Genomic DNA, 15799 nt, shown 5'->3' on the forward strand with positions numbered 1-15799 from the left:
GGCCACATATCTCCCTGTGTAAAACAGGATGTATGGGAAGGGCTGAACAAACGACCCAGCAATCATCTGTGTGACCCTGTACTGACAATAAGTGGACTGTCTAGTGCTGTGTTCAGACAATGCAGAACTATATCAATGCAGTGAAAATGCTGCAATACCACAACAGTACTGCAACATGTAAAAACATCCTTCAAGGCCCCTTTTAATGAATATCAATCTACTATATTGGTGCCTGCATTGGGCATCACTCTACACTGCAAAGTAAGGGTACTTTAAGACAGGCAGACAGCTTTTCACACGGAAACCCTGCATGTGATAAAGCACTGGTGACCTGACGATATGGTCACAAACACTGCACAAGATTTTCCAGCACAGTACCTGGCAGGGAGGAAAAACTGAAAAAGGTATGAAGCGCTGAAACAATACTATAATCACCCCTAAAAATATGTGATCACATTTTGTGTCTCCAATTATTTATAATCTAATATCTTGATCAACAATTCATAACAGACTTACAATTTTAGCATAAAGTTTTTCTTGAATACAGAATCTTTAAAGCAACTCTCACCAATAGGTTGAGAAATAAGTGTTATCCACTCATGGATCGGATTGCCCTCGCAAGCATTGCAGCGTTCTTAGTACTCCAACACATCCTTCTACCACTGTTGCACCTCATTACTATTCACGTGAGGCACAACAGCGATAAGAGGAGATTGGTGCACTGGCGGCGCCAGGCCCACCTCCAATGGACCAGACCTGGTCATTTGCATAGGAAAAAAAACAAAACTGTTGTATCTCCTGAATGGGCCAGCATATAAATAAAAGACCCGCACTTTTGAAATTACAGAGGCGGCACCAATGTGAAAGGGTATAACACTTGCTTCAAAACCTTTGGTGATCGATTTGCTTTAATCATGTGTATTGGTACAAATAATGAGACACTTAAGGTCAAATCAACAACTACAGGAAGGTCTACAGTAGTTGATACCAGCGGGCTGTTAAATATAATGTAAAAAAATAAAATCTGAACTACTACTTTTTTTTTCTTTTTCTACCGTGCAAGGAATACTGCAGCATGCCATTTCTTCACAAAATAATGCAAACTTGTTTTACTTTCTATGGGTCGCTACAGAGCACAGAAGGCATTCATAATCATGCTAACAGTGTACACTAATACTATCGTAGTGTAGCCTTTGAAACAACTGTTTTTCCCCAGTAGGAAGCAACAATTTGTTAATAGTGCAAAGATGTGGATAACCACTTCCACAAGCCATAAAAGGCGAGCGTCCAGCTAAATCAGTGTGGTAACCAATATTTGCCATATTCAGATGAGGATGTTCATCAATAACAAGCTTCTATTACTCTGTATCAGCTTGAGGAATCTCTCCCAAAGGGGTTTGTGTATAAAAACAGTAATACTCACAACTGTACTACTAACTAAATTTCAATTATAATAGGACTACATGTATAAAATAACTTTTAAGTACCAAGTCCATGTTTCAGGTTTTATTACAGGACTGCTACAATTTTGGCTATACCAAAAGGATAAATACTTGCATAAGTCATTACTATAAAATGTTTTTGGTCCTACAAAAAGGAATAAAAAGTATTCGTCAGAATATGTAAATTGTGTAATCTGACTACCTGTACACAATCTTAAAAGGGAATTCTGGTTTTATCATATACAGCATAAAACAATGAAAAGATATATAATCTTCTAACACTCAAAGTTGTCCAGATCTCTGTTTGAAAACACTGAACAGGAACCTGTAGTGTATTCCTCGAAGAGCAGAAAATAAGTGCCAGTCATGTGATGGACACACTATGAGCGGCTCATTACAAAAGTAAGCTCTGATAGCTGTACACTATTGGGCTGCACACCTGTATGTTCATTACATAAGAGATTTTTATCCTCAAGAAACAAATGGTAAATTGCCATTCATTGACTACAAACAGATGTAGTAAACGGCATAAACCAATAGACAGTATGCAAGACCATGTCAAAACTTACTATAGCTTTATTTATCTTTAAGAAAAAAAAAATGGTTTCACAATGCAGTAGTCTTTACTCATGTAAAAAAAAAAGTAAGAGTAATGCTTTTAGACAGTGACTGTCACCCAGAAAAATGAACTAGTGGTGTGACATTTGATTACCGATGACTGAAGTTGGATGTGGCCCCTGGGAGTACTGGAAAAAAAAATGGATACAGATAATAGCTCTACTTTTCCAGACAGCCTTATAGCTGCATCCAACATGTTCAGTCATCTGTAATCAAATGCCGCACGCTCGGGTTGGGACAAACCCAAACGTGCTTGAGGTTCGCGCATCTTTAGTTTCCAGGTTTATATAAACAAAGCTTAAACCAATGTGTAATAAAAGTATTGTGGATAATATTCTTTGGGATTCACTTCTTCCTTGCAGTCACCATCTCAGATTGCTGTCAGATTGGAGACCAGAGTTCATTGAGGTGTCAAAAACCTATCCTGATTGTTTCCAGCTCTAACATCAAGGTGGATTCAGCCATGGCATTATTTTATACCACAGACAAACAAGCTGCATATTCTGCATGCCTGACAGGCAGAATTTGATGTGGGTTTGCTGCCAATTTCACACCTTGCAATCAAATGCACAAAATGATGCCATATGTGTTGAAATTGAAGTAAAAACTGCATCTTTTTGTACTGAATGGGAACCCACAACATAATTTATGCAGCATGCCTTTGCAGATTTTATAATGAGGATTCTGGGTGGAAACTGTTGTTTAGCCTGGACATGGAGTTAGCGCCAGTATAGAAGGTAAAAAAACCTTGGCAGGAAAAAAAAAAAAAAAAAAAAGAGGGGGGGGGGGGGGGGGTCTGCCATGGATCCATAACTGTTTTCTTCAACAAAGAAATCCATTGTGTGGCAGTACCCTTAGAGTGTTATCAAATCAATATACAATCATAAAAGTATATTTACATAAAACCTTTTAATGCTTAAAATGGGGCTGGCATAGTAAAACGCAATTAAACAATGCTTGTCACCTTTTGCTGACAAAAATCATTTGGTTTATAAAATGTCTTGTTTTTCCAACCAGCATTCCGTTCATTTCTTTGCGTAAAATGCAAAGCAAACTGTTGCATAAGATCTTAGGTACTGTGGTTAAAGTAATAAAAAAAAAGCAAATAATAAGATATACACATATATATTGTGCGTGGCACTTACCGGTAATGCAATTAATTTTTGAAGGCATGTAATATAGTACTGTATAAAAACCGATTTGCATAATATCCCCAAATCATCATGAGGTATTTTTAAGCAACACGATTTTGAAAGGCTTTCAAAACGTCTAAAACATACTAGAAGAATCTGAACCTGGAATAGAAAAATTCAATTTTCAAAATGTCCACAAGTTGGAGGGAGAACTAGAGGGGTAAGTTGGAGGAATTCTTTAAATAATAGGAAAAAAGGGTAAGACCAGCATGTTCTATTGTATCATTAGAAATCTCTCTGAATACACATATACAAAACGTCCTGGGAAGATGGCGATCAAAGCATACAATGCAAATGAAGAGTTCTTTTATGTATGCAATGGGTCGCAGGTTTATCCTATGACATTTCAAAAAAGGCAGCATTGTTAGACTGTTCCCTCAGCGAGGTAGAACACTGTTTTCTCAGATCAGGCAAACCAGGTAGAGAAACAAATGGTGCATTTTAGATCAGGATGGTGGGTTACATTTTTATGCCTTCTTGCTGGCTAAGCTGTGACAATGTTTTCTTGATCCGTAAAGCAGTGAGCCTTGCAGCCCCATTGGCATACCAACATTCCCGCATTATTTTGGCCATTACACGTAATGCCTGGTAAAGAAGAGAAAGAAGAAAAAAAAAATGGAATTTTATTAAAAGCAGTGATGCCTAATTTACTATATTAGGGCAGCCCTTGACCATTATCATGGATAAGATTACACACTACCAGATTTCCAGGGTGTTAACATATTTTGTCACATTCAGAGGACGTCTACACCGTTTTGTACCACCATTTATACAGTGAACAGTGCTCTGGGTTCAAAGGTGCAATTTTTTTTTCTCTCTCTGTGAGAGAACACAGTGAGTGGAGAGGGGAACAGACAAACATGGACAAAAAAAAAAAAAAAAAAAGTCAGGAAAAAGTATGAAGTTTCTACACGATTTACCAATGAGCATTGGTATGTTCACACTACGGAATAGGCAATGAATTTCAAGCAGAATCTGAAATTCTGCCTGTCTTATTGATTCAATGGGATTTCTCAACCACAATCCACCCAAAGAACTGACAGACAGAATTTCAAGCAGAACTACAGCACGGATTCCACTTGAGATTCCTTGACTATTCCGTAATGTGAACATATCCTAAGAATGGATGTGACAAGCAAACTTTAATGCAAAAGTTCTAAAAGACAAATAGACAGATTTGCTTCAAAAAAATCCATAAGCTGATCTTTGCTGCTCTTTTCTTTTAAAATGCTATTGCGGATATAATGTATGAAATGGCCTAATGTTGAGACCTACTGGTCTCTGTTCTGAAAAAGGCTCTATGCTCCACTGGTTGGCTACAGTAAATGACTCAATTCAGCAGAATGAATGTTTACGTGTGTGTCTGTGCACACTTACTTCACAGCTCTGCCATCTATTTGGAATGTTTGGCCTCAGTTTCTGTTCACAAACTACTTTCCGCATTTCTTCAACTGATGGATCAGACGGAACAAGGTCATAGTAAGGTAGCTGATAATCTTCATGGATCCCTATTAAATATGAAACAAAGATTATATTATTCCTAACATTTTACATGTATTCACAGAAGCAATTTTAGGAGCTTTATTGCTGATGTTTAACAAATAAATACATTGACTAGCAGATCCTTAGCTAGGCCACAAATGCCCAAAGTCACAGCTAGGAAAGAAGGATGCAAAGAGCACAACTTACACCTATAAATACAAGAACTTTACATTAGTAACCCTGTTAAAAGTTATCCCCTAATACACTAATAGGCAAACATGTGCAAAAGAGATCCTTTTTGTTCTAAAAAAAATTCACATCATTACAGTTATCAAAATGAGACCTAAAAGGGAAATGGAGATGTGAAGACAGAATTAATGGAAGCTCAAATCACACAACCAAGATAAAGAAATCTAGACTTACCACCGATTGAACAACGGCGAGCTATTTCCCAGAAGACTAATCCCATTGCATAGATATCAGCTCTCTTAAAGGACTCAAAATGTTTCATATTTATAGAATCATCAAGAACCTCTGGTGCCATGTACCTATGTGAATAGAAATAACCTACGGTGATCAACTACCTAAAGTACTTACACATTGTATGGTACATCATAAGGGCCCATTCACAATGGCTAAAACAGACAGAATACTATGGTGGAGCTCCCTGCTGTGGAATCCCGCCTGCCTCAGTGACACATTAACATGTCAATTCTTTGAGTTGAGAGCAGCGGGAGCCATCCCATAGAGACACTGTGTGACACTGAGGTAGGCACGATTCCACACCGGGGAATTCTGCTTGTTTTGGTCAGTGTGAACATACCCTGAAATGCTATATAAATAATAGAAATACAAGTTAGAAAGGTTGTGAACACCATGCCCCCCCCAACCAAAAGAGGGGAAAAAACAATAACCAATCATGAATGCCTTCCTTCATAAGTAGCGCCAAACCTTAATGTGCGTGTCTGGTATTGCAGCTCAAGTCCAGTGATATAAATGAATCTTAGCTTTGACATCCTATTTGTCCTCTCAGGAGATTACAACACTAATTTTATTTTACTCCAGCACAACCTTTTTAGAAGAATAATTGAGTATTTAAATGCATGCAGGTCTGTCAATTAGGCCAGGCAACGCTCCCTGGTGTTAAAACACACAAAAAAACCACAACAGTGAACCGAGATGGACACAGGCAGTGCTGTAGGGTTGCTGTTTGCTGCATCTCAGCTACTTCTCACTTTAGCTGGAGCCAAGCTACAGGAGCCAGCATAGCCGATACACAATGCATGAAGCAGTCTGCTTCCAGCCCCTTTCACGGTGTACTGTGGGGGCTGTGACTCTGACAAACAGCTGACTGGCAGGAATTCCGGGTGTCAGCACACTACCAGATACTGATGGCCTATCCTGAGCACTGGCATCAATATAGAAGTCCCAGAAAACCCCTTCAAAATGGGTTTTCCCTATCTTGTAAACATGGCTTCCAGGCCCCCATCTGGCTTGTCTGTAGCAAATAGGGGTGGTCAGGAAGTTATGCACTTTTTTGCAACAGCCATTGACACTAATAGGAGTTGTGCAAATGGCATAGCCTCATGAGCTACTATGTTTACGTAGCCTCTGAAGTTATGCAACCAGTTTAGCTCACAAGGCTAAACCCTTTGTGCTCATATTATGGAAGTTACACAAATTGTTTAACTTCTGCACTTTAGAAACTGTCATGTCAGAGGAAGCCGAAAACAGCTTAAGTATATTTACAGTAGGCACAAAAGAGTAAAGCAAATCCATATACAAATAGTTTAAAACTGAGACTGCAATTAGTTCAATTATCTTTGTCAAACCACCATCACTTTTTGTCAAGAGACATCTCAATAAAATTACCTTTTTGTTCCAACTCTATGATTTGGTGCAATATCAATAGTATCTGTAGCTGAATCATGTCGCACAGCTAACCCTAGATCTGCAATGCAGCAAGTTCCATTTTTCTTAACCAAGATATTTTTAGATTTAAGATCTCTATGTGCAATAGCTGGTTTTCCTATTAAAAAAAACAAAAACAAAAAAACACAGTTAAGAGATACATACAACGCAAAAAGTCACAAGTCTATTTCCAGCCACAGCACTGTTTGCTGGAAACAACTCCTTTCGCAATGTTCTGCTGGTGGAGTTGGGGGATATCTCTCAGAGATTGTGATTATCCATCACGTTTTGTGTGTGTGTGTGTGTGTGTGTGTGTGTGTGTGAGAGATACATATAATAGCAGGACCAGTAGTCCAAACTTCATAATTCACCAGATTAAAAAAAAATAGAATTAGTGCATCCTAGTGAGAACAGTCAAATACACGGGACCCCTTGCCAGGAGTATCCAGTTTGAGAGGTATCTCCAGCTTCTGCAGTCTGTCAGTTGGGTATCCACCCAGGCTCCATACTGATTGGGGTAATATGCTGTTAACGCAAGGGGCTACAAGGTGAACCTACAACTGGGTGTTTTATATCCTATGTTACGGTATCACACAAGGTGCCTGTGCCCTTGTTTTGCCTTTTTTTTCCCCTTTCTAGTGGACTTTCGAGAGAGCTGCATACACTGTATACTGATAAGAATAGAGTGCATGGGGATATTTAGAACCCATAGTTCCTGGTAAATTACCAATGATCAGATAATTCATATCAAGGTTTAACCCCTTGGTGATGCCTGACATACATGTACAGTGGATGTGTGCTAGGGATCTATGGAGCAGACCTCCTTCATACACTTTGTTGGCAACCAGATCAAAGATAACTCCGAACACAGTACCAGTGCAGTGTATTACTGGGATCAATACAGACTACAGGTTGTTGGAAGATACATACTGGTCCTGCCAACCTAAAAGAGGTCGAGTTTTCATGGCAGCTGGGGGTATTTTGAAAGCCTCCATGGCTGTCGTGATTCTACTCCTATTACACCCTACAAATCCAATGGGATGTCTGGCTTTTGATATTATAAAATTAGCCTCTTTTTAACCTGTATTTTTCAGCTCACTTAATGTTAGATGCATCCATGAAGGAAATTTTCTAGTGTTCCCTGATGTCACCCTGAAAATGCTACCTAGGTTATCAGCATCATGTTATATAGCAAAATAAGCTGAGTGAATTGATATACATCTTTATGGTTAAAGACTTAGCATAGTAATTTATTGATTAAAATCTCTGATGTTTCCATGCTAAAGAGTCCAGTCCATTGAGTAACACTGTCCACTGGACTCCTTGACACAGAATGAATGAACACAGTGAACAGCGGCTGTACAAGATAGCCTGTACTCACGGTGTACAGTGCAGCTCCTGGCCGCATTTTACATTGTGGTCTATGGCAAATTGGTGTGCGGCCACACCTGAATGTGCCCGCACTCCAATTAAAATAAGATATCTATCTATAACTATCTATCTATATATTTTTATTATGTCACCTGGGCAGATCAAAATTATTACACTCAGTAATCTGAGGTTCTCCATCTCATACAGAAAACATTTCTTCACACTTCTTTTAACTTTGATACCATAACGTACCTTGTGTCCCAACTATCTCCATGTGAAGATGAGCTAGACCACTTGCTGTGGATAATGACAGCTTTAGCATTCCCTCCACAGTTACTGTATATCTGTTTAGGTAATCAAACAGTGAACCATGCTCATGATAGTCAGACACCAACCACAGCTGAGTCCATGTTCCATTATCTGTAGAAACAAATTCATAATTAAGATACTAGTGCAGACCATGTTCCATTAAAGCTGTTAAGTCACTAAGCTTAAATGGGTTGGCCACTTTATAGTAAAATAGGTCAGTACAAAGTATTAGTAAGTGTACTCACTGTATATACTGACAGCAGCTCCCTGTGTACCTCAAAGAGCTAATATCAGACTACCCTTCACCAGGCTGGGCTGCCCTGCTCTGTTTTGTTTCAGTCCATAAAATGGCCGACATGGAGGAGCATGTGACCAGGCCCTGTCCACTGTGTCCTCCATAGACATATACAGGCTCAGTGGTGGACACTGGGGGGAGGGGCCTGGTCACATGCTCCTCCATGTCGTCCATCTTATGGACCAAAACACCACAGAGCAGGGCAGCCCAGCCTGGAGGAGGGAAGTCTGATATTAGCTCTATGAGGTACACAGGGAGCTGCTGTCAGTATATACAGTAAGTACACTTACTAATACTGTACACTGAGCAATTTTACTATAAAGTGGCCAACCCCTTTAAGTTTGCATTTAATTACATAGTACTCGCTATAGTAATAATTTTACCCACTACTTTAAGATATTTCTCTACATGTTGCCCATGTGGTTGTATTGTCTTTTTCAGTGCCCCTTTTTTTCCTGCTCTGTGGCCCATCTGAAATGTAGAGAATTGAGCTTCTCACTGAATGGAGTGGCAGGGAGAGCAACGGCACTCAGCCTTTCCAATCAGCCCAAATATTACAGCTGGAAAAAGCAGTACAGTGCTTGGCTACTTCCAGCAGCAAGATATGGAGGGAATTGAGGGTCTGGGAGCAGCTGCTGACCCTGCCTCTACATTTAGGCTGGGTTCACACTGCGTTTTTCCTATCCGTTTAACATATACATTTTATGAAAAAACTGATGCAAAAAAAATGCAAAAACAGATGCAATTGTATGCCATCCGTTTGGATCCGTTTTTCCATTGACTTCCATTATAAAAAAAAAAAAAAAAAAACATGGTTCGAAGCGGATGTTTTTTTTTTTTTTTTTTTTTAAATCGCACACAAAAATAGGGTTGACCACGTTTTTCTGTCCGTTAAAAGTACCCAAATAAAAACGGATACGTTAAACTGATAAGAAAAACATAGTGTGAACCCAGACAGCCACATCTGGCTAATAGAGGGGCTAAGTGCAGTTGCCAACCTTGCTGCTCCATTTAGTTGGAAGATCAGGTTTCATTCGTAACATCGGAAAAGGGTCCCAGAGGTTAAACTTCCGTAATCACATTGCAGTGGTAGAATAGAGGCACTATATAGCTATGAGGGAAGAAGGTTGAGGGCATATATTTAAAGAGTCACTGTTAATTTTTTTTTTTTTGCAGAAATTAATAGTCCAGGCGATTTTAAGAAACTTCGTAATTGGGTTTATTAGCCAAATCTGCCATTATCTGCATGTAAAAAGCCTTTTTCCCCAGCCGCCCCCTCCTCTCCTTTTTGTCATCCACTCCTCAGAATCAGGAAATCTCGACTGTTTTTTCATCAGTCGGATCTGTCTGTTCTATGAAGAGGGGAGGGGGAAAGAGTGAGATTAGCGGGCAGCTGAGAGCTGAGAACAAAGGATTGCTTAGCAGGGGAGCTATTCAGAGCCCTCATTAGAGGTCAGAGGTGACTGTCAGAGGAGAAAGCCCGCGATGTGAATGTAAACTCTTTGTTGTCCTGTTTTGCTGCTTTTACTTTCTCTCTCCATAGGAGAACAATAAAGACAGGAGGGAGAGCTTCAAACTGCTTTTTAATGATAAAAATTCATTTTTCGGCTAATAAACCCAATTACAAAAAGTTTCTTAAAAAAAAAAAAACCTGTACTATTGATTTCTGCAATAAAAATTTTGACAGTGGCACTTTAAGGGCTTTGTTTGGTGATATTATCTATCTAAAAAAGGGTGCCCCTAAACAAGAGGTATCTGTGAGAAACCTCAGAGCACACGGGTGAGGGGTTGGGGGTTTGCGCATGGTCCTAGCAAGTCACAGACGCCAGAGAAGAAAACCAGGAAGTGGGGTGATACTATGGGTGCAACAGTGGTTTGGGGGGGAGGGACACAAAAAGGAATTTATATTTAAGGGAAAACAAACATACATAACATATTTAGGCCAAATAATTTTACTAACTTTGTGATTCACCCTCTTTAAGAGACATTGATCAACAGCAGACATTAGTGCAAATCTATCGAACTCAAGGCGCAGTAATTCAATACTTTAAAGCAAAATACAGGTGTACAAAGAAAGATTGCTTTTCCAAAATTTGTAATATCAATGCTGTTATATAGTTACGCTACTGCATTTGACCTCCTTTTTTGTCATCTTTTGTCACAAAAGAAAACCCGGTCTTGCCTGTAAACTCTTCCACTTCCTGTCTAACAGCTCAGAAAGTGTACCTATACATTACTCTTGACATGATGTGCGCTGCACATTATATTGGTCCCAATCTACCTTTCACTAATCCTTGCATACGCTTTCTTCATCTCTTAAGCTGTCCACTAGCTGTCCCTGACACTGAAGGGGGGGGGGGGGAGGAGTGGTTTGTTGTTAGATTTGCCCTGTATAACAGAATTATATAAAAGGAAAAACTTCACCTGCCAGCTAGGCAGGGATACAGGTGAAAGTCATAGATGCACAGGAAATAATTGTATTTGGTTAGAAAATTCCTTAAGGGTGCGTTCACACATACAGGATCTGCAGCAGATTTGCTGGCGCAGTTTTGAATCTGCAGCAGATTTGGTGACCCAAATTTGATTTGCTTTGAATCTGCAACTTTAAATCTGCGCCATCAAATCTGCTGCAGATCCTGTACGTGTGGACCCACCCTTAAGAATATATTTAGAAAATTTACAAACCTTTGTTGTCTGCAGCTATAAAGCCAAGTATGTTTTCATGGCGCAACATCACAGTTTGGTAGATTTCTGCCTCACGGAACCAAGAGCGCTCTTCCCTTGAAGAGAATATTTTCACTGCTACTTCTTCACCTCTCCACTTTCCACGCCACACTTCCCCAAAACGACCTTTGCCAATGCTCTCTTGCAAAACTATTGTTCTGGCAATAGTTCTTTGCACAAGTAATGGGAGACCTTGGACAAAAAAAATTTACATATAACAACCTATTTAAATGAATACAAATCCCAGATGCTGAGCAGCATAAAGAAAAAGGTGTAGAGGCATATTAAAAAAAAAAAAAAAAAAGAAAAAAAGTCATATTGTCGCCCATTACACGACAGAAGAAATTCATAATCTAGTAAGGCTGTCCTGCAACACTACATGATACATGTTGCTGGGTAACAATTTGGGAGTATTGCAATTACAACTACCTGGTTAATTAACAGAAGTTAGTGTGCCCCTTTACAAAGCTAATACCTGAATTGGAGCAAAAATAAGTACTATTGTGAGATACGATGCTGTGACTCTTTCCCCTTTTCTCATTTCCCCACTACCACTTTTTTTTTGTTCTTGTCTCTGTCCGTTATATGTATGCTGTCCTGTCCTTTTGTGTTGTTGGTCATTAGTTTAGCTGTTCCCCTCTTCTGGGATAGATATAGAAGATGCATGATGTTTGACAGCTGCATTTAAAAGTTTTAATTAATGGGCGCAGTGATGGACTGCGCCTACTAATAGCGGGCTGCAGAAAGCAGCCGGGATTGCAGCGGTTCAGAGCGGGCAGCCGCTCTCTGAACTCCCCTAACGGCATTGTGACGTACGAGGTATGTTATCGGTCGTTAAGGGGTTAATTTTAAATAGAGTATGTTTGTGTATTTATGCAAAGCATGAACAGGGTGTAAGAAAGTAGGGACAGCACGTGACCCCTCTATTATGCAAGCACAGCATCTTGTCATATTAGCTCCCTCTGCTGGCCTGTACCGGTTAATATAAAAAGTTATGAACTTATTTACTTTTTCTTAACATTAGGAAAAAAGGACATGTACTAACTTTTAATTATTACATTTAAAAAAAATTGTGACGCATACAAAGTGTCTACTGCAGCAAAATCAGCTTATATTAAAATGCATGTTTTGGACTACTGTGGTGCTCAACTAAGTGAATGTGAATATTTCTTATAAATACCACGCCCCTCCCCCCCCAAAAAAACAAAAAACGAAACACACAAACATACACACACACGTAAAGCTAATTATAATATCAATTTCCCAAATATATACTTTGTTTAGGCAAATGTGCCCCTTTAATGTTACAGATTATACCTGAGCCAGATCCTGAGGTGGTCATATCATATATCAAATCCTTAAGAGTTGTCCCTTCAGATATAAATGGGCGATCCAATGAAGGGTCTTCTTCACTTGGAACACGGTGATGGATAACTGTACGGTTGTGGCAGACGTACAAGATAAACATCAGTAAAATACAGATGAAACATACAGGACCAGCAATAATAGCTGCCAACTCCACTGGGGTAAAGGTGGTGAAAGACTTTTGTGATGTATCTAAAAACAAAAACAGTAAGAAAAATATATATCATGTAAAACATTACAATTTACAAGGGCAGGTAAATAGGTTTTTTATAGTGCTGAAAAAAGGTACTATATTGTAATCCCATTTTTTTCTTTGACGGATTTATTGCTATTAGCCCAAACCCCTTTGCATACAGACACTGTGCAAACTGCGTTTCAAAGCCCTCAGCCGTGACAAGCGTGCTATATATTTTTGGATTCACTCAAATTTGTCTTTAAGAAATTTAAATTCAAAGACCAAAAAATTTTCCCAAAGAAATGGATAGTGGAATGTTTGGATATTCAAATTACACAGCCCAGCCAATCACAGCACACATGCCAATAGCTGAAATGAATCAGCCAATAGAAACTTGCAGGTTCTTCACTCAGTGCCTGACAACATCCCCACAGTCACATGTTCCCTATTCAACAATAGAAGGCAGGTCCTTTCAATTTTTAAAAATTGTTATTTTGCTCCTAATTTGTCAACCTAGAAGCCTAATATGCCAAAGTAAATTCAATATCAGCAGAGAAGGGGATGATGGATGGACACTCGTTTTACTAAAGACACAAGATTAAAATAAAGAGTAGAATTTTTTATTATTAAAATTACTTTAACTGTATAACATAGCTCCACTAGGGGGAGCCAACATACATTTAACCGATTTCTCAACAAATCATTGAAGAATACATATACTTCAATGATCAATGAAATCAGTGCTGGAGCAATCCATCACCCTTGACACCAGGGATGGCTTGTTTATAGCCATTTAAATGCAGCCGTCAGCTTTGACAGCTGCATCTGAATAGCTAATTAGCCAGGTACGGCCCACTGTCGTCGGCTGCTGTCATACAGTCACTGCAACACGGTGGGGATGTGGATTATACATCGGAAAATACGGTACTTGTATCCATCTTCTGTAGGCAGCTCTTTGGTATTTTGTTGGTTGAACAAAAAAAATAAAATAAAATACAAAAACACAACACCAAACACAGGAAACCCTGGCCAGTGAAAAGTGTCACAGCTCAATGCATTCATCAGAAGACTGCCTTCTCTGTGAGCGTGCAGATGACGGACTTCTCCTGCGTTTGGTCTCAAGATAGAGAGAGAATGTAAATTGCAGACATGCTTTGCATCACATAATTTTGATTTAGAAAGTAATAACCAGAGCTGTGGAGTCAGAGCAAGTTTTGGCTGGAGTCGGAAAAAATGTACCGACTCCAGCTTTAAAAAAAAAAAAAAAAAAAAAAAAAAAAAAAAAAATCTTTAAAAAAATGAACTGAGTTTTGATATGAATTTTATTGAAGTTTTATGAAGTTTTGCTCATCAATATATTTTAGAAGCAGTATTCTAATAGGATGCTGGCCCTATTAGATGAGGGCGGTCGGGGAAAAGTGTGTGTGTGTGTGTGTGTGTGTGTGTGTGTGTGTGTGTGTGTGTGTGTGTGTGTGTGTGTGTGTGTGTGTGTGTGTGTGTGTGTGTGTGTGTGTGTGTGTGTGTTATAGCTGCAGCAGGCTGTGAATGTGTCTGCTAGGCTGCAGCAGGCTGTGTGTGAGAGAAAGAGGCAGAAAATAAAGGGGTATTCTGGGCAACAGTGAAAAATGCAGGAGGGACAGGGGGTGGTTCATAATAAAGAAGTACCATTTACCCATCCCCGTGCTCCCACAGTGACCCCTCTCTATTACAGGTGTCTGGTATTGTTAGCAGTGTTTATTTGTGTATGATGAATATTTAGTGAGAAACATAGAAGACTGTCATCAGGAAAAGACCACCTGCTTATCTAGGCTAGTTCTGAGTTGTTCAGGACATAAAGGCTGGAGACTGGCTGCATCCACTGCACACACAGGAGAAGCTGCTTTATATCTTTCCTTATTCCCTCAGAAGTCGCCTCAGGATAATGTAGGACATTAGGGAGAAGCTGCTGAGCCAGTGTGATAAATAACTCCCCTGGTATATGACCGGCCATTTATGAAGGAGCAGGAGTCTAAATCGGTCCTGATAAAATTCAGAAGTCGGAGCTGTGGCTTACCGACTTCCGTAGCCCTGGTTATAACAGTTGTTTTGACAATTTTAAATACTGTAAAGCTCTAGGAAGTTTACACACAAATGCCACTGTAGCACTTATACATTATACAGACAAATCAGTGCATAGCTACACTGGATGGCACTGCAATGTACAACTGGTAATTGCAAATAATAAATAAATGTTGAAATGTTCACTTTAAGCTGCCCTTACTGTGTGATACCTGCAGCACTTTCCCAACGCTGTAAGAGATGAATCTGAGTATCCATTAAGTGCCACAGCCTCGCCAATGACTGACTAGCTTTCCCTTTTCAATGTCTTTAGGGAAAAGATGGTGCCCATGTTGGACTCACCTGTCACATTTTAGGGTGCGTTCACACATACAGGATCCGCAGCGGATTTTCTGCTGCGGATCAGCAGCAGATTTCATCTAAATAACTGAACACCGCATCAAATCTGCTGCAGATCCTGAACGTGTGAACGCACCCAGAGGCTGGGTTCACACTACGTATATTTCAGTCAGTATTGTGGTCCTCATATTGCTACGAAAACCAGGAGTGGATTAAAAACACAGAAAGGATCTGTATAACAGTAAATAACTGCCATTATTTCAATATAACAGCCGTTGTTTTAAAATAACAGCAAATATTTGCCATTAAATGGCAGCCATCCACTCAATTTCACCATTGTGTGAACAGATCCTTTCTGTGTTTTTAATCCACTCCTGGTTTTGGTTGCAATAGGAGGACCACAATACTGACTGAAATATACGTAGTGTGAACCCAGCCTTAGGGTGTGAACAGCAGGCTTAAAACAGTAAGACTACTTTACAGAACCAGGACAAGCAACAGACTGCTTTTGTAGTCC

The 15799-nt window shown here is 39.5% G+C and overlaps 1 protein-coding gene across 2 annotated transcripts in view; it reads right to left on the reverse strand.

Moving 5' to 3' along the window:
- Window positions 1-2853: 2853 nt before the first annotated feature.
- The window catches only part of TGFBR1 (transforming growth factor beta receptor 1), a 31558-nt gene continuing 18612 nt past the window's right edge, over window positions 2854-15799 (reverse strand). For both annotated transcript variants that reach the window (XM_069958280.1, XM_069958279.1), the window contains exons 3-9: window positions 12663-12902; window positions 11307-11537; window positions 8270-8437; window positions 6608-6764; window positions 5159-5283; window positions 4631-4761; window positions 2854-3838 (exon numbers count right to left, since the gene is read on the reverse strand). In XM_069958280.1, the coding sequence (XP_069814381.1) occupies window positions 3713-3838; window positions 4631-4761; window positions 5159-5283; window positions 6608-6764; window positions 8270-8437; window positions 11307-11537; window positions 12663-12902 (1178 nt within the window). In that variant the 3' untranslated portion in view covers window positions 2854-3712. The remainder of the gene's footprint in view (window positions 3839-4630; window positions 4762-5158; window positions 5284-6607; window positions 6765-8269; window positions 8438-11306; window positions 11538-12662; window positions 12903-15799) is intronic.

Source organism: Dendropsophus ebraccatus, chromosome 2 (assembly GCF_027789765.1).
Source record: "Dendropsophus ebraccatus isolate aDenEbr1 chromosome 2, aDenEbr1.pat, whole genome shotgun sequence".
Classification (NCBI taxonomy): Eukaryota; Metazoa; Chordata; class Amphibia; order Anura; family Hylidae; genus Dendropsophus; species Dendropsophus ebraccatus.